The 19,825-nt window shown below is 35.8% G+C and overlaps 1 protein-coding gene across 1 annotated transcript in view; it reads left to right on the forward strand.

Annotated features, from left to right (window-relative positions):
* Positions 1 to 19,825, forward strand: part of CA8 (carbonic anhydrase 8) — a 145,469-nt gene that overhangs the window by 76,602 nt on the left and 49,042 nt on the right. Inside the window, exon 8 of the mRNA XM_044666185.1 lies at positions 13,083 to 13,252. Within this exon, the coding sequence (XP_044522120.1) occupies positions 13,083 to 13,217 (135 nt within the window). The 3' untranslated portion in view covers positions 13,218 to 13,252. The remainder of the gene's footprint in view (positions 1 to 13,082; positions 13,253 to 19,825) is intronic.

A 19,825-nucleotide genomic window follows, 5' to 3' on the forward strand; every position in this document is an offset into this window, starting at 1 on the left:
ATACATAACCCATTAAAGTCTAAAGAGTAAAGGTATAAGTACCAAGACAATGGCCAAATTCCAACCATCAATTAGTAGGGATAATTCTGGGAGAGGAAATATTTTTATGGAGATGCTCACTTATTGAGTTCTATCTTCCAGGATTATAGGCACCTGGACAAATAAAGTCAAGACTAAAAGCGCCATACTTATCTAAGTATGCAGACTTATCTTAAGTAATGTTTGTCAGGGTCCAGGCTTCTTAATTATCAAGGAGAGGAATCATTAACTCAGTAGATGCTGGTCTGCCGCTTCAAAGTTTTCCAATAGGAGTTCTAAGAAAGGTGGGGATCAAAACTGAGTCAAAAGAGGAGCCTCAGATTTTTATCTTAGATGGCCCATTCTGTCTGCATTCCTGACATGCAGTGCAGAAAAATCATACACACAGTTTTACTTGCCGATGATTTTGTAATGGGATCCAGATAAAATATCTGTTACAGACTCTGTTTCTCTAAATGACTCCTAATAGCCTCTTGGAGGGATCAAGTTGATTTTGGATTAACCTACCTGCTGGTACCAGAGCCTTTTGGGGCTCAGGTGACCAGGACCAAACAAAAAGACTGCCTCAGCCTGGATTGGTCACATAGGGAATCCAGATAACAGGCCCTAAATTTGATCCTATTTCTCCAAAGGCTTTAATACATAGAACGGCTTCCCACAGTAGACAGTTTTCATGAGCTACCATGGCCAAAATATTAACTACCTATTCTCTAACTTTTTATTAATGATCCTCTCTGTACTTAGGCAGGTTCTTGGAGGACAGGCATTCTGTTGCTTGGCCTTTATTTGAAGCCCATCCAGCTAGAAAGGGTTTTGCAGAACTTTTCTGTTACTAGCATAGTTTTTGAGTCCATATGATTTCCTTCATACTCTAATTAACCATTAGTGTAGGATAAAGTATAGGATACATTCTCTAGTAACAAATAATGCTATAATAATAAAACCATTTTCTTAGTCCTACTATGAAGCATGAATTAGGCATGTGCATTTAGCTGGCTCTACTAACTTATCAATCCTTATTTCTCACTGCTTTTAAATAGTGGACCTATTCCTCTAGTGGAACAATTTCTCTTAGGATTAGATATATATTTACAAGATGTGTGACCCTGGACAAGTCACTTGGCATCTTTCAATTTGCTCATATACAAAATGGGAATAATAATAGCATCTATCTCCTAAGGTTAGGAGGACCAAATGACAATATATGTAATTTGTGATCTGTAACATTAGTCCAGTCTCAATTTCCTCATCAATAAAATGGAAATAATAATAGAACCTGCCTCACAGGGTTGTTATGATGATTGAATGAGATAACATATATAATCTATTGTCATGGTTGTCCAAACTGAGGTGAAATTTCCTTAAATAGTCAGAGACTATTTTATTTATTTGTACAGGCAGAATTTAGTACCATCCCTTATACATAGCAGGTACTTAAAAAGACTGTGGAAATTCATTTGCCATGTCAAGACATTAATTCCCTCTCTATCCTTAACAGTAGTAGCAGATAACTAGTAAGAAATAGCTGTTTCAAACACCATTCAGTAGTACCACCCTTATCCTGGTTTGCCCAGGATGGTGAATTTCACAATCAAGGTGGACATACTTTTCTATGTTTCATGTATAAACAGACAAAAGGGATCCCTTGTGGAGCTTTATTCTTCCAGAGAACAGATACAGAACTTTCCTTTAAGAAAATTGTCTTCTTCCATGTATATTATTTCTTGAGATTAGACAATGTGGTCTTGAGAAAGGAGACAGGAAGTATTTGAGGAAGAGAAGAGGAGATAGTTTTAGAACCATACTCCCAGGGAAAAGCTTAGTTAACTCAGTGTGGGATCAATTTATGATCAGTAGCTGTAAAGCTCAGCCCTCAAAGAAATTTGGTTCAGGTGCTTGGATAATTCCTGCTACTCTTGGATAGGTAAAAACTAGAACATCTAAGTGATGGTTTCATAGTTTCTTAGGAACAAAAAGACAGACCATCTCTTCTTGTAGCCAGTCCAAAATAAATATATCCCAAAGGAGATACATCAACACAAAACAAAAGAGTGGTATCCCACACAGCTAAAGTAGAAATTTCTTGAATCTATATGATTTTCCAAGCATATTTCTTCTACAGAACTCCACAAAATTTCACTTCATAATTACAAGTGGCAAAAATCAGATTAATGCCTTTTAGATGCCTCTAACTTCTTTTCGCATAAAGCTATTTCCTTAATTCCCTGTCACCAACATGAACCAGTATGGTGGCTAGTGAGACTATATCTAATTCTTTGCCTATAAGAATTTGCTGCCATATTACCATTCCCTTACATTCATGGTCACTCCCCCTGCTTGACAACTAGGTTTTCCTTTTGATGATCGTGGTTTCCCTCCTGCACATTGGTTTATTTATTTCCTATCAGATGTCTATGACCTAGTTGTAGTGAATCTAATATGCCAATATTTGCTTTGGACAAGTGGTCTGTGCTTGTCATCATCTTCAAATAGGACCCAGAAAGTCTCATAGTTGGATAAGAAGGTTTATATACCAAAGGACTAGAAAGGAAGAAATCAGTCAAGAGGAGAAAACACCTATATTGTCAGAGACAATTCTTGATCGTGATCACTATCACTACCACCACCATCAATTAGCATTTATTAAGAACCACCTATGAGAAGACAGGAGTCATTGGAAAAGTCCCTGATATTGGGAAAGATTGAAGGCAAAAGGAGAAGGGAATGGCAGAGAATGAGACATATATAATAACAGACTTCGGGAGATGGATAAGATGGAGAAGGATAGAAGGTCCTGCTGTTCTTTGGTCAGTGGACGGGTCATGAAGAGTCAGACATGAATGAATGAATGGCAATAATGTGCCAGGAGCTATGCTAATCATTGAGGTTACAAAGAAAGTTAAAGACAGTCTCGGTCCTCAAGGAGCTTATATACTTATGGTGTGGGAGACTAGGTGCAATAGTTCAATTAACAGGAAATCTTAGAAGTAAGACAGCAGTGGTGTGTATTTGTGTGTGCATTTATATATATATATATATATATGTGTGTGTGTATGTATGTATGTGTGTATGAGAGAGAGAGAGAGCAGAAAGGTAACTTGAGAAGGTAGGTTTTGAGCTGTTTCATGAAGGAAGCCAGGAGGCAGAAGCAAAATGGGAGAGCATTCATTGTGTGTGGAGGACAGGCAGAGAAAAGGCATAGAGTCAGAAGATGGAGACTTGTGCTCAAGAACAGCAAGGAGCCCATTCTTGCCCATTCTGATCCTAGGTTATATGGCAGTGAGTAAAGTGTAAGAAGACTTGAAAGGGAGAAAGAAGACATTTTGTGAAGGGCTTTAAAAGCCAGAGCACTTTATATTTTGATCCTGGTAGTAATAAGAAACTGTAGGAGTCACTGAGTAGGAAGCTGACATGGCCAGACCTGGGCTTTCCAAGGACCACTTTGATAAATGACTTTTGGAGGGTGGACTAGAGTGAGAAGCTTGTGTCAGAGAGACAGGTACAAAGTCATGAAAAGCTGTATTGGGATAGTGGTCGATTAAGTATTAAGAAGGAGACACATATGAAGGATGTTGTCAAGTAAAAAACAACCAAACTTGGAGACAGGTTGGGTATATTGGGTGAGGAGTGACAGTAATATTGTGTGCATAGGAAGGCAAAATAGCTAACTAAAGAGGTGGGATAGAGGTCTGATGGGAACAGCAATAAATAGCTGGTATTTCGGAAGAAAAATGTTGTTTGTTTTTACAATGCCAAAGTTAGAGAGGAGAAACAGTATGGCAAGTAGCAGCTTCCACCTTGATCTTCCCAGATGATGGCTATATTTTGTGGTGTAGACAGACTGCTGCCCAGGAGGCCTACATCAGTAAATGAGGTAGAAAGTGCTGCTCAGTGTTAATTTTTATCTTTATGCCTTTGCTCATCCTGTTTCTCTCACCTGTTTACTCCTCCTCTGTCCCAATATCAATATTGTACTTCCTTTTTAGAACCATGAATTTAGCCTTCTAACCCTAACGTTTTTTCTTCCTTGTGTTCAGTTGTTTTTCAGTCATGTCTGACTTTTTTGGTGATCCCCATTTGGGGTTTTCTTGGCAAAGATACTGGAGTGGTTTGCTTAATAAAAATGCTAAAATTCTAAAATTTACAAAGCACATCTTGTTTGATCCTCACAATCCTGTGAGGTAGGTGCTATTATTATCACCATTTTATAGATGAAGAAATGGAGACTAAGAGAGATCAAATGACTTAGCTTTGGACCTCTCAGCTACTAAAAGTCTGAGGCAGAATTTGAAATGAAGTTTTTTCTTACTCCAAGTTTGGTACTTTTATCCATTGTTACCAAATGCACCTAGTGGAGGGACTTGACTGGTGATGTCATATGCACAGATCTCTTGGGTGACAAAAGTCCTCTACCATGGCATGTCAGCACTTTTTCTATAATTTGCAACCTAAAGGGTTGGCTAAAACAAGTAGTATCAAATTCCTAGAAACTAGGGCCCACTAAAGAATGCATAAGGATCCCTGCTGGCCACATATTGATGTAAAAAAGCACATATTAACATTATCTATGTTCTAATGGATTTTTTTGTTTGTTTATTTTGTTAACTATTGAAGCTTTACGATCCTCAGTTTTCTATTCTATAAATAGATGGGACTGGAATGATTGCCTTGTAAGATCTTTTTGAGTGAAAAACCTGTTAGTGATATTAAGTATTGAACAAAAGACTTATTAAATTGTATTGTAACAATTGGGTCTATTTAATAGGGTCTGTCATAGGTAAGATCATTGAACTTGGAGTCCAAAAACATGGGGTTATGAGTTACTTAACTTCCCTTAGCCCAAATTTCCTCACATGTAAAAGAAGAAGAATATCTAAACTATACCACTGACTTGACAGGTTATTAGTGAAGATTGCATGCAATCATGGATTGGAAAGAATTTTGAAACCAATAAAATTTTCTTTTTTTTGAGAAATCTTTATTGGTGTCTTTTATTTTTACATCATAATCATTTCCTGATATGCTGACTCCCTCTATTGATGGTCTCTTGTAACAAAGAAAGATAAAACCAAACCAACCTATGGTGATTGTATTTGACAATGTATGTTACATTCTGTTCTCATTGAGCCCCATTCCTCCACCTCACTAATGATGTATTTCATCATCTATTCTTTGGGACTGAAATTACTCTTTTTAATTAATTAGCGTGTTCTTTAGCCTGTACAGGTTTAAAAAAACCTGAGTGGCATAGTAAAAAAAATGTGCTAGGTTTCAAGTCAGATGATCTGTTTTTTAATTTGACTTATTCATTTAACAAACATTCATTTAGGTACTGACTTTGTCTTAGGTGCCATATAAATATAAAGATCAGAATATAAAGCTTCTGTAAAATTTAGATAATACTGCTACTACTCTACTTACTTCACAAAGTCTTTGAGAGGAAAGTGTTAAATAAACTTTAAAACATTATGAAAATATTTTTACTCTCTTGTAGATATATCAAGTGGTAGTATTCAGATAGCATAAAATTCAAAGCATTGGTGTGATTATATTCTTCTTATGGGATCCAATAACATGCTTATCTTTTTACAATTCTACTTAATATGTGAATTAAACCATACCATACCAAAATAGCATTCTGATTCAATAATAAGATCTATGTTATACCCTGATTTTCCTTTTCCTTTCTATGGGTAGTTATAAGTCAATACATGTATGCTAAAATATTTTAGATAGGAATAGAAACCTACCTGTCACTTGCTTAGCATTATTCTACAGGAAGAGAACTCTTTTTATGAAGAAGCCAAACATCTTGGTTCTGTAGATACGATGGACTTCAATTCATGACAAGCCACTATGATTTAATTTGCTGAGGTACAGAAGAGAAAATTCGCCATCTCATTTAGAATCTCATTAAAGAACTCCTTGGTATTATGGCATTTTCAATATTAATGTGAAATTATATATAAGGTATTATATGTACATGAGATATTGCATTTCACTATCATGCTATTCAATGATGTAATAAAATAACTAAAGGCTAGATTTATGTCATTATGGATTTGGTTCTCACTGACTTCAGTGAAATGAGGCCATTGACAAAATCTATCCCCAAAGCATTAAGTAATGCTTTCCTATTGCCAGGGACAAACTCTGTCTTCCTAATCCAAAGGAATGTGTATTAGAAGTGCTAATTTCAACTACTCATGCACATAGAAGATTTCGAAGTTAGCTATAACCTCTCAGGATTAAGATTTAGGTGCTATTAACATACAGCTTCATGAAAACATCTGCTCAAAGTACAGCAGTGTGTGTGTGTGTGTGTGTGTGTGTGTGTGTGTGTGTGTGTGTATTTTAAGGCAAATAAAATGTTCAGCTATATTAGGAAGGGAATTTAGAATAATCTAGAAAATATTATAATGACAGCATATAAATCAGCCCACCCTTGACATGAATTCTTCATTCAGTGCATCTCATATAATTTTGGTGGAGGCAGGGCAAAAATAGAAAGGTCCAGAGAGGATAATAAAAATGATAGGAGACATAGGCGGGAGATGGGATTCTATACAAGAAAAAAATTGAAAAGACGAGTATTATTTGTTTTGGAGGGGAAAGAAAGGAAGAGCAGGAGGAGAATTGATTGATATATAAAATAACAAAAGGAATCAAGAATGGCAGACAATGTCCCCAAGGTATCTGATGCACTGGATAGATTAAAAATTTGAATTGAGTAAAGGAAAATATTTTTCTTCATACATCATAGGGTTAACTTATGTAACTACTGCTGCAGGGTATTATTATGGTAAATAGTCAGCATCTTCAGTTGCATTGTCTGCTGCAGGATATCATTAAGAGAAAGAGTCAGCATCTGTATTACCAAGGTAAAAGAAAAGTTATTCATCATAATGCTTCACTGTGGAAACCGCAAAACAGCTTGATTTAAGAAGCAATTTTCTACTGTGCTGTACTATTGACAATTAAGTACATTACAGACCATTTACATCTCCTGTAAAATCAAGAATTGTTAGAATATGAAACTGAAAGTTCCTGTTTAGTTAATTTTTTTTGTATTAATACTAGTTAAAATGCAATAGAAAAAGAAAAAAAGAGATTGGAAGGATTACTTGATTTATATAGTATCTGAATGAGAATCTAATTCTTTCTTTCTAATCATTTGTACTCATAACCATTAAATAACTTTTAAGATGAAACAGAGGCCTAAACATTAGGAAGCTGAGATTAAAAAGTGTTTTTCAGCAAAAATGTTACCTGATTGGCAAATGAGATTCCAAACCCAGAATAAGATCTCTTATCCATAAATTTAAATTTAGACAGAGCTTATCATTATTTCTTTGTTATTGTTGTTGTTGTTGTCCTCCTTTCCTCATATTTTTGTCTCTTTATCTCATATTTCAAATTCAATCATTTCCTCAATTTCTTCTCTTCTTTTACCTTTCCCTGCTTTCTGTTCTGTCATTCATGAGACAAGAGAATAGCCCAGAGGACAAAAGCATAGTCTCACTTTTTCATGTTTATGTGTATTATCTATTAAAGCCTCCGAAGTAGGAATTTGAATTTTTACCTCTCTTACTGCCCCTTCTCTCTGGCTCCTCTTTACACTTCCAGTTTGGGGTTTGGAGTGGGTGGGAAAAGAGATAATGTCCTAAACATCTGACATTGGAGTGAATTATAGGGATTGATTTTTTTTCACAGGGTCTGGATATAGCTAATCTGATTAGGACACTGATATCCAGATGAAATTTAGCTGCCAATCTTTTCCCACTGCATAGCTATGACAGTCATATGCCCAATACAGGTGGCAGATGGCATGCCTGTTTGAAGAAGGTCAACCACACGGCTGTGGTTGATTTTTTTTTCCTTTCAGAATAGCTTAAGACCAAGCCAAGCGATATAGGGTCTTTGATATTCATGGATGAATATAATATAATAATAATATCCTATAATATCTCCTATAATATATTCTATAATAAAAGTACCAAATGTAATCATGTATCTTTAAAAAAGAGTTGAGGTATAAAATTTGTAGGGTTAGGAATGGATTTCTGAGCTGAGAGTATATGGGGCTGGTCAGTGTCTGAGCCATTGTAGCATTAGTTTGTGGCAAACATTAAAGTCGTGTATATTTTAGTTAAGCATATTTGCTTCTAAGAGCTGTTTAAGAAGCTGTAGAGCTACCGTTCTATCCTCTGGATCCAGGTTGTCTAGTAGAGTCCTGTTCTCTCTCCTCAAATCCCAAGTCTAACTCTCAGACTTCTTACTTGTGTTACCTTGGTCAAGTAACTTAATTACTCCCCCTCCCCCCAGGAACATAATTTCCTGACCTTTAAAATGAAGATTTTGTATTAGGTGATCTTGAAGGACCCCTCCAACTCTGAATCTATGATCCTGTGATTAACCTATCCACTTACTTGAGTACTAGCTGATGTGCTTATTTGCCATGTTAATAAACTACAGAAAACAATGATTACATGATTGAACAGTTTATATGTATCTGTACCATGGTATCCACTGAAGATGACATTGCTTCCTTTATGGGTTTGGGCCATGTCATTTTTCAATGTGTCACTATGTCATGGGTTATTAATAAATATTAATGAGGGATGAGAATGCTAAGACATGACACTAGCGCTACTTCACGAAGGAGAATGGAATGTGAAGAAAAGTGCTTCCATATTGATTTACATTTGGGGAGATACCTAGAAGGTACCGGGCATTTCTACTCTTCAGTTTCTAATATGGGATTATATTTGGTGGCACTAGACTGATGAAAGAGAGAATCTCCATAAAGCAAGCATATGTGGTGGTAGGTGGAAAATTCACACACACACACACACACACACACACACACATATGTGTCTGTGCGAGTATAGGTTTCAAAGTGTTAATAGATAACTACATATACACAGATGTGGATGACTTACGTGAGTTCACTTGCTTTAGGACCTTTAATTTATTAAAAAGCATACATGTGTAATAATAGAGGAGTACATTGAAAGAACATTTTGACTTTTCTCATTGAGATAGCTTTTTAAAGATAAAGATGAAACAAAAACACTTTGATATATTTCTCTTTCTCTATTTTCTTGAAATTTGAGTATGCCAAATACAAGTGAAAACCATTCTTTAACTACTAAATGGCATATGTATGGATAAAAAGCAAAACCCCAGAAGCCAATTAGGACCAAACCTCAGCCACTAGCAAATGCGCTTTTCTATACATATACTGTAGGCAATTTTAAAAAGGAACTTTTTATGAATAATCTGTTTTTTTGGGTCAGTGAAGCATGGAACAAATATTTTAGACCAATTAGCATATAGTCTTTCATCTCTGCTACAGTGAGCTGCTGCCAGTCTATGTACTACCTGTCAGAGTAGGAGCCTCTCTAATGGAAGGGTTGAATTTCTATCCTATTTTTGAATTTTAGTAGAAAAAAATTTTTTTGGCACAGTAGAAAAATCATATAAAAGCATGTGACAGTGATGGTCTCCTGGATTACCTTGACATTTATATTTTGGTGAAGACTTTTATCCTGACATATTGTTCTGGTCAATTATCATTATATCTTTATTTCAGTGCAGTAACATTCAGGAAACTAGAGCTAGGATAACTCAGCATGCACTTGAAACCATTTGAAGTTGTTAAAGGATTTTGAGGGGTGGATATTTCAGAGAAATTGACATTTCAGAAAGAGGCCCCCCCTTCCCCCAATCTCTGTTGATGTTTGAAAGCCTTCAAAGTGTTGCTATGATCAGAGAGAAGGGTTTCTTGTGAAATAGTTCCTCCCAGACTACAGTGACTTAGGACTGTGGGGATGTCGATTCAGTTCCTCTCTGGTAGAAGAGACTTGTTTCATAAAAAAAAAAAACTGTCTGAAATTGAGTACTGAAACTTGAAGATTTATTTTGAATTTAGATTACAAAAATATAAAATTAACCTGTTTTCAAAAGAAGCTTCAAAGCAAACCTTAAAATGGGCACTCTACTTGGAATCTCTCTTAGAGAAAAAAACACAATCCCAGGAACCTACTGTTCTACATTTCACATTTTTGGTAGTATTTATAGTTATGTCCAAGCTCTCCAATCTGAATGAATACTACTTGTCTGTATCCTTTGCTGAGCTATAATGCATCTTCTGTTCTTATATATGGGTGCTAACTAAAGTTTTGTTCTGTGCCCTTTTCTTTTTGTATTTTTTTCCTCTGATAATCTCATCCCTTGAACCTACTACACGGTCAGTTATCATCTCTAACACAGATAACTCCTAGGTCTATATCCATTGTCCATTCTTTTCTTAAAGTCCAGTCAACAACTTCATTTTTCTCCTGGCCTTAATTTGCCTGGCTGTTCCAAAGCCATCTGAAATCAATATACCTCGTCTTTCTTCCTAAATTCACTTTCCTTCAAAACTTTTTTTATTTCTGTCGAGAGTACTAGTACTTTCCTAGTCACTAAGGACTGTAACTTTGGAGACACTTTTTTCCTTCATGCCCATATATAATCAATTGTGAAGTCTGCTAGATTTTACCTCTACAACATTTATTGATCTCCTTCACCTCACTCACATGACACAGTGGGTAGAAGGGTTTGGATATGGATTCAGTGGGACCCAAATTCAAATCCTACCTTTGATACTCACTGGATCCTGAACAAATCACTTAATATCTCTAAGCCCCAACTTCCTTATCTGTAAAATGGGGATGATAACACATCTTCCAGAATTGTGAAGATGAGATAATATTTATAAAGACTTTTGCAAACCTTAAAGCATTATACAAATATGGTTATAGTTTATTATTTCTTTTACCCTAGTTCAAATCCTCTTCAGCACTTACTAGATTACTATAATAGCCTCCTGATTAGTTTCCCTGCTCCAAATCTAAAAATCTCTTTAATTCAATATCCACAAAGATGCCAGGATCATCTCCCTAAAGCACAGGCTTGACCATGTTATTCCTCCTCAAAAATAGTCAACAACTCCAAGTTTACTTTAGGATAAAATACACGCTCCTCAGCTTTGCATCTAAAGTTCTCACCAATCTGGTTCCCATCTAGCTTTCAGTCTTCATTTCACATCACTCTTCTCCACACATGCTTTTTTCTGGGAAAACTGAACTACTACATTTCCCGAGCTTGACATTTATTCTCTTGGTGTATTCATTCAGCCTGCACTTCATTACTACAATATATGGTCCATCCTCATTTCTGCCTTTCAGATTTCTTCAGGAATATGTTGGATCCAGCTTCTACTAGCTTGACAGAGCAGATTGTTCAGTTTCTCCTTTCAGCATTTACACCTCAAAAATCAGCAAAAGCTGTAAACTGGAGGCTTGGTTTATTGTTTTTTTGATTGGTTAGACTTAAGAAAGTAATGGAGAAAATGTTATTAATGCAGATTAAACCTTAAAGTATGTTATGTGTAGATTTCTTTTTTGCATCCAGATCTAGTTAAGCATTCACCAGCAAACGCCACCCCCCTCCCCCATATTCCTTCAGGGGCTTCACTCAAATATAGCCAACGCCTTCTTTGATCCCCTCAGCAGAGAGAACAATTAGTGTTATCTCTTTCCTCAAATATTCCTGGGAAACTTTGATCTCTTCTTTACCTCCTTCACTCATGATATTCAATTATACCATGTTCAACTAGTTTCTCTCTCTAGTAGATTGTAAGTTCTGAGCTTAAGGACTTAGTTTTCACCTTTGCAGACTCGGGTATGCACAGTGCCTTATGTATAATAAGCATTTAATGAGTGTACATTTTGGTGGTGATGCTGTTCCTCTACCAAGGTGAGGAGAGCTAGGTCACTCTTCCTTATTCTTTCCCTTCCCTCACCTTAAAGTGGATAAGATCACTGTTTCCCAGATGATCCTTCTACCTTCCCTTTGAGTATGACTTTTTTCTCTATTCACTTCCTTTCAGTACCCCTGAGGAGGAATGATTCTCTTCCTCAAAACCACAAGCTATTTTGCTTCAACAGGGAAAAAATAAGTTATATGGTTTTAGCATTGTGTAAACAAAATAAATGATTGACAAAATTTTCCCTTTAGATAGCATATTTTGACCTCAGAGACATACTAACTTACTAGACAAATTTAATTGGTTTTAAAAAAAAGATTTATATCACTCAGATGGACGTGAGATGCTTGAGATATTAAAAAAATTTTATATATGACCTCTGAGGACTAGAGAAGTAATGTGAAAAGTCCCATGTGTCCTTTGATAAAGAAATGTTTATGCAAAATAGTTTTGTTATTGAATATGAAGGTAAATACTTTAACAGTATTTTCTCATTTATTTTTTTTCTCTTTTTTTTTTAAACCCATAAGTTCTGTGTATTGGCTCCTTGGTGGAAGAGTGGTAAGGGTGGGCAATGGGGGTCAAGTGACTTGCCCAGGGTCACACAGCTGGTAAGTGTCTGAGGCTGGATTTGAACCTAGGACCTCCCGTCTCTAGGCCTGACTCTCAATCCACTGAGCTACCCAGCTGCCCCTATTTTCCCATTTATTGAAGTTTTCCAATAGTTTAAGCCTTAAACTTTAAGGCATTATAGATATTATAATTATATTTTCATTTTAACTTTTAATTAGGAAATAGAAAAATATTACCCTTTTTATAACACAGTCATTACATTTATCTAATGAGTTGTGGAAATAGGGCAAATCTTACCTCCTTAATAATATAGAGGGTGTCATTAGACTGTTATTGAGTGAGGAGCAGAGTATTTCCCATGTACAACTTTAGCAGCAAAAGGAGCTAAGTGTGTTTAAGGATTGATAAATAGACAGCGAGGCCTTTGTTATCTGTGCTCAGATTGTCTTTGTTCTGCTGATAGGCACATGCTTTATTCCCCTTTTAGGCACCCTTAGATGGAAAGGAATTGACTAATCTGAGACCAGTAAGAATGAACAGAATTTTTCCTTTTTTTGACTATTGAAAATCATGTACCCTTTAAGGACTTTCTAAGCCTGGCTTTATTTCATCTTATATGAAATATTAATTGATTTTTGTCTTGTTTTCTTTTTAGATAGAGGAATTTCGAAGACTGAGGACCCATGTTAAAGGTGCAGAACTCTTAGAGGGCTGTGATGGAATTTTGGGAGACAACTTCAGACCCACTCAACCACTTAGTGACAGAGTAATCCGAGCTGCATTTCAGTAGCCAAAGAGAACAAGAATGAATTAATCTTCATCCAGGTATGTGATCATTAAAGAAAATGAAGCATGCAATAATGTGAGTTACTCATGATAATCAATATAATTTAGCAGTTAAGTAAGTACATTTCATTTTGGCAAAATTTGTGACACTTTAGAACCCCATTAATTATAATAGTCAGGAGTTTATTTTAATATTTTCTGTATTCGAAGAAAAGCCACAGTCTTTCTTTTTTTTCTTTTCTTAAATTATTTATATATTCTGCTTGCCTTGATAGCCATTGATACCAGTAATGGTTTATATATGTAATTTTTGGTAAGGAAACAATGATGGGAAATGACTCCTTGGTAGTTTATTATAATTCACACTGAAAGTTACAGTTTGCACTCAAAGGATGAAAAGTAAAAATAAAGAGGAACAAAGGAAGCATTGCTAATGAATAACAGAAAATAAATGCAGTTTGAAAATTGCAATTTTGACTTTCATTCTCTAAGTAAGTGATAGTGTGTGGGATAGTCTAGATCAGTGATGGGCGAACTACGGCCCCCAAGCCATACGTGGCCCCCTGAAATGTTCTATCCGGCCGGAGACTTTATTCCTAATATGACAAATACAATGAGTAGGTTACAATACAATGAAACTTCGGAAGATTTGCCTTAGAAACAGACTGACAGATGAGCATTTCCTTTCCTTTGGCCCCCTCTTTAGAAAGTTTGCCCATCACTGGTCTAGATAGTTAGGGGCAGCTATAAATAAAATCCAGGACAGGGTCAATATAATGTCCCGGAGGCCAGAATTGCTGCTCAAAACTTGGAAAAATGGAGAGATAAAATAGGAAAAGGTATATCAAGACATTAAATGTAGAGGAAGAAGAGAAAATGAATTAGGAAAGAATCTTGGAAAATACCCACAGTTAACATGGGTTGAGATATGAATGTTGTCAGTAAAGGAGACTGAAAAAGAAGGAATATACTTTGTTGATATAATCAATAATTCATTCAGAAGCATTTATTATCTATTTGCATTGGGTCCTTTAGTATATATGGTAGAGATGTTGACAACTTTTTCTTTTCTCATTACTTTTTTTTTTAATTTAATTAAAAAAAAAAACCCTTACCTTCTGTCTTGGAGTCAATACTGTGTATTGGTTCCAAGTCAGAAGAGTGGTAAGGGTAGGAAATGGGGGTCAGGTGACTTGCCCAGGGTCAAACGGCTGGGAAGTATCAGAGGTCAGATTTGAATCTAGGACCTCCTATCTCTAGGCCTGGCTCTAAATCCACCGAACTACCCAGCTGCCCCGCTCTTCTTATTACTTTATGATATGCCCATGTTTTCCCAACCTTTAAGCTTCACTAGACCCTGCCATCCCACAAGCTGTTTGCTATGCCCACTCTCACTTTCAGCAATATTCCTTAAAAGAGTTGTTATACTGGTCAATTACCCTTCTTTCCCTCTTAATTATCAACCATTTATAATCTGATTTTGGACCTCATTGTCCAAAAGAAACTGTTCTACAATTATATCAATTGGAGGCCAGTGGGAAACATGGTGGATAAAGTGATGAACCTTAATAGCTTTGTGACCCTGGGCAAGTCTCTTACCTTCTGTCTACCTCAATTTCTTTATCTGTAAAGTAGGGATGATAATAGCTTCCACCTCTTAATATTGTTGTGGTGATCAAATAATGTGTTTTGCATTAAATCTTTGTAAGCCTTAAATCTGTATGTAAATATTAACTATTGGTATTATGTCAATTGCCACTTAATTTCCAAATCTTATGGTCTTTGCTCAGTCCTAATCTTTCCTCATTTACCTGCTGAATTTAATTCTGGATAGTTAAAAAGAAGTGGACATAACTGAAAAAATGACCCGACAACAGTTCTCTCCTGTCAGTGTTTTCATGACAACATGGTCCTATTCAGCTTCTGCTAGATGCTCAAGTAGATAGAGCCCCGGGCCTGGAGTTGGGAAGATCAGACTCAAATTTGACCTCAGACACTAACTATGTGACCCTGGGCAAGTAGTTTAACCTTTGTTTGCCTCTGTTTTCTCATCTGTAAAATGGGGATAATAATATCAAATAATATCACCTATCTCCCAAGGTTACTGTGAGGATGAAGTGAGAAAATAATTGTAATGTTCTTAGTACAGTGCCTCGTACATAGTAAGTGCTATATTAATGTTAGCCATCATTAGCTATTTATTATTATTTGTCTGGTCTCTCTTTTTCAGTCTCCTTTACTAATGCAGCATCCATATCTATACCCATCCAAATTGAGTATTTCCCAAGATTCTTTCCTAAGTCATCTTCTTCCTTTTCATTTTATATCTTGATAACCTCATCCATGGATTTAATTATTATCTCTATTCTAGATGACTCCCAAATGTATTTATCCAGCACCAGTCTTTCTCTGAAGCTTCAGTACCATACCACCAGTTTCTTGTTAGACATTTAAAACTGGATATTCCAGAGACATTTTAAACTCAACATGTCTACAACTGAATTTATTACCTATCCCCCTAAAACAGTTACTCTTCCAAATTCCTTTATTTCTTTCAAAAGTACCACCATTCTTACAGGCTCTCAGCCTTATAACCTTGTCCTGGTCTCCTCATTTACCCTCAATCTACCTATCAAGTCAGTTGCCAATTCTTGCCATTTTTATTTTGATAACATCCCACCTATCTGATCTCTTCTCTGCTCTTGCGCAGCTACCATTTTAGTTCAGGCCTTCATTATTTCTTCCCAAGATTATTGCAAGTGCCTCCTCTTTGGTCTTTGCCTTCATTCAAGTATATCTCACTCACAGCTGCCAAAGTAAATCTCTTTAAACATAAACTTAATCATGTGATCATGTGATTCCTCTACTCCATCAACTCTAATGGTTTCCTATGTCCTCTAAGATAAAATAAAAACTCCTCTATTTAACTTTTTTTCCTTTTATTAATAGAATTTACTTACAAGTGTCTCAGCCTCTCCTTCCCTTTCCATCAACAGAGAAGGGTCTATTTAACTTTTAAGGCACCATACAACATGACTGCCACAGATCTTTTTGGCCTCAATGGCTATTACCTCTAGCAATTTTATGTTCTCTTTGCTCTTCACATGATATTCCATTTTCTGCCTCCATATTTAAGCACTGGCCATCTCGTATGTCTGGAATAGATATTTTTCTCATCTTCATTTCATAGATTCTGTTTCCTCTTTCAAGATGTAGCTCAATCACCATTGTTTTCTATTAAACTCTTCCTGATCCCTTCACCTGATAGTGCCCTCCCTTTTAAATATCTTTTATTTAATTACTTTATATTTGTAAGGGCTATTGCCCTGCACAGGATCAGCTTGCCCTAAAGAGAGGCAGCCTACATCCTACAAATTCTTAAAATGACTAGGATTGGCCTCCTTCGTTTGGCTTGGTTAGTCAGAAGAAGTTGCTTCTTGGAAACTGGCTGCACATATTTTTCTAAGGCTCTTCTTGTTCTGTGACTGCGTGAAAAACCACTGTTTACCTCCTCTCTTTTGACCTGAATTGAGAAATACAAAAGGAGTTTGAAATTTTTGTTTTGTTTTGTTACAAAGAAGTCCCGGGCAGCCAGGATTTCTGGGACTTGAAAGAGAGTTGGGTTTTCAACTTGGGAACTGAAATTGTGCTCTGTAGGAGTTAAACTATGAACCTCATCCCCTCCAGATCTTTAAAGACTGAGGTGGTGGTGGGAATTATACTTACCATTTGTGGCGGTAATAAGTTGGAATATTTGTAATTTTAAAAAATATTTTTGTAGTAATTATTTATTTATAAATTTGTAATTTGTAATTTTTTTGTCATTTTGAAGTAATTATTTCTTTGTAAATGCTAATCTGTTAGTAACTAACACCTCAGACCTCTAAAACAGGGTAAGAGAATTCTAAGGAAAGGGTAAGATGTGACATACCTGACTTTCAGGCAGTGGGGACCATAGTAGTTAGTGTTGTATGTGCATTAGTTATCTTCTCTAGCATTCCCAAGCAACCCTGAAGAGTTCACTTGCACTTCTTTTATTCTTTCTCTTTTCTTCCAGGGAAGTAGGAAAGATGAAGCAGTCACAAGGTAGTATGATCACACTACTATAATTACACTTGTATGTAAAGTCTTTTCCAGAGTATTTTTCCATTTTTCATTAGTTTTTCTACCAGTTAAGCTGTTATCTTTTTTTAAGTTAAAAAAGCTTTTTTAATTTAAAACATTTTATTGGTTAATTAATTTAGAATATTTTCCTATGGTTACGTGATTCACGTTCTTTCTCTCCAATCCTCCCGCACCCCTCTGAGAGCCGACAAGCAATTCCACTTGGGTTTTACATTTATCATTGTTCAAAACCTATTTCCATATAATTAATATTTACATTAGAGTGATCATTCACGTCTTGATGACCAATCATATAGTCATCAAACCATGTGATCAATCATATGTTTTTCTTCTTTGTTTTTACTCCCACAGTTCTTCCTCTGGATGTAGATAGAATTCTTTCTCATAAGTTCCTGAGAATTGTCCTGGATCATTGCATTGCTCCTGGTAGAGAAGTCCATTATGTTCAATTGTGCCACAGTGCATCAGTCTCTGTGTAAAATGAACTCCTGGTTCTGCTCCTTTCACTCTGCATCAATTCCTGGAGGTCTTTCCAATTCACATAGAATTCCTCTAGTTCATTATTCTTTTCAGCACAATAGTATTCCATCACCATCAGATACCACAATTTGTTTAGCCACTTCCTAATTGATGGACACCCCCTCATTTTTCAATTTTTTGCCACCACAAAGAGTGAGGCTATGAATACTTTTGTACAAGTATTTTTCCTTATTATCTCTTTGGGGTACAAACCCAGCAGTGATATTGCTGGATCAAAGGGAGGGCAATCTTTTAAAGCATAGTTTGAAATTGCCTTCCATAATGGTTGACTAATTCACCATTTCACCAGCAATTTATTAGCGTCCTGATTTTGCTACATTCCCTCCAACATTTATTATTTTCCTTTACTGTATTATTTGCCAACCTGCTAGGTGTGAAGTGGTACCTCAATGTTGTTTTGATTTGCATTTCTCTAATTATGAGAGATTTAGAACACTTTTTCATGTGCTTATTGATAGTTTTGATTTCTTTATCTGAAAACTGCCTATTCTTGTTCTTTGACCATTTATCAATTGGAGAACAACTTGATTTTTTATACAATTGACTTAGCTTCTCATAAATTTGAGAAATTAGACCTTTGTCAGAGGTTTTTGTTATATATATTTTCCCCCTATATGTTGCTTCCCTTCTAATTTTGGTTGCATTGGTTTTGTTTGTGCAAAACCTTTTTTCATTTAATGTAATCAAAAACATTTATTTTACATTTTGCAATATTCTCTATCTCTTGCTTTGTCTTAAACTTAAACTTTTATCATTTAATCTTTTCTTCTATTTGAGAAACCTGGCTTCTTCCTCTCTCTTTCAGAGGAATGTTGACAGTGGTTCTGAAGTCAAGGGGCCTGGGTCCATGTCTTGCCTCTCATGCTTATTAAATGTCTAACTTTAGACAAATCATTTGACATCTCTTATTCTCCATTTCTTCATCTGCAAAATGAAGGGTTTGGTTTAAATGGCTAGAGATTCTTAAAGAGAAGATATTTTATGACTACTACAAGATTACTAATAAAATCACTGCTTTTCACAAGTGGAAAAATTCTGACATTTTTTTAGGTAAAAAGGACAAAGTCACTTTAGGAATTACTTCTTACTATACTTCAATCCCTGTTAATTCTTATGTTGGCTAACAACTTTCACTTTTTGTTTCATTCTAGTAGTAAGAATGAGAAAAGTGAATAAAAGGTATGCTTTGGTGAAGCATCTCTGAAATCTGAGGTCACTTGGCTAAGAGGGGGAAGGTATAAGAACATAGCTAATAGGGATTAGAAGATCTAGTGAAATTTTTAAGGATGAGAAAGACTCAGGCATGTTTGTAAATTGCAGGGAAAGAATCTGTTGATGGGGGAGAGTGAAAATTAGAGATGGGCAGAATATTGAGAGCAATTTGCTGGAAATTATGGGAGGGAAAATAAGATCAAGGCTACATGTGCAAGGATTGGTCCTGGAAAGGAGAAGGTTTAGCTTTTCCTTAGAGATTTCAAGAGAGCAGGAGATAGAGAGAAATAATGTCAGGGAGATATGAGATTGGAAGAGTAGAAAAGGGAGCTTAAAGTGAATGGTCTTAATTGTTGTTTTGATTAAGTAGGAAAAGAGGTCCTCAGTTAAAAAGAGAGCAGAGGGAATACTGTTGGAAGACTTCAAAAGAGAAGAGAACATTTAGAATAGGCTGTGCTGAGTAAGATAGAGGATCCATTATACAGCTTTAGAAGAATTACTGTAGTCAGGGCCCAATTGTGATTAGATAACAAATTCATAGGGGAACCTTTCAGCACAATTTAATACCATCTTTTATTCCTAATCAGGAGAATGTGATTAGGAGTATAGAAGTGAATTTTAGGAGTAATGCTGTATCATTTTATCTATGAATATTCAATAGAATATATAATCAATTAACCAAAGGCTTTCTTTTTGCTCTTTAAAAAAATATTTTTTGGATGCCAATGCAACATT

The sequence above is a fragment of the Gracilinanus agilis genome, chromosome 1 (assembly GCF_016433145.1).
Source record: "Gracilinanus agilis isolate LMUSP501 chromosome 1, AgileGrace, whole genome shotgun sequence".
Taxonomy (NCBI): domain Eukaryota; kingdom Metazoa; phylum Chordata; class Mammalia; order Didelphimorphia; family Didelphidae; genus Gracilinanus; species Gracilinanus agilis.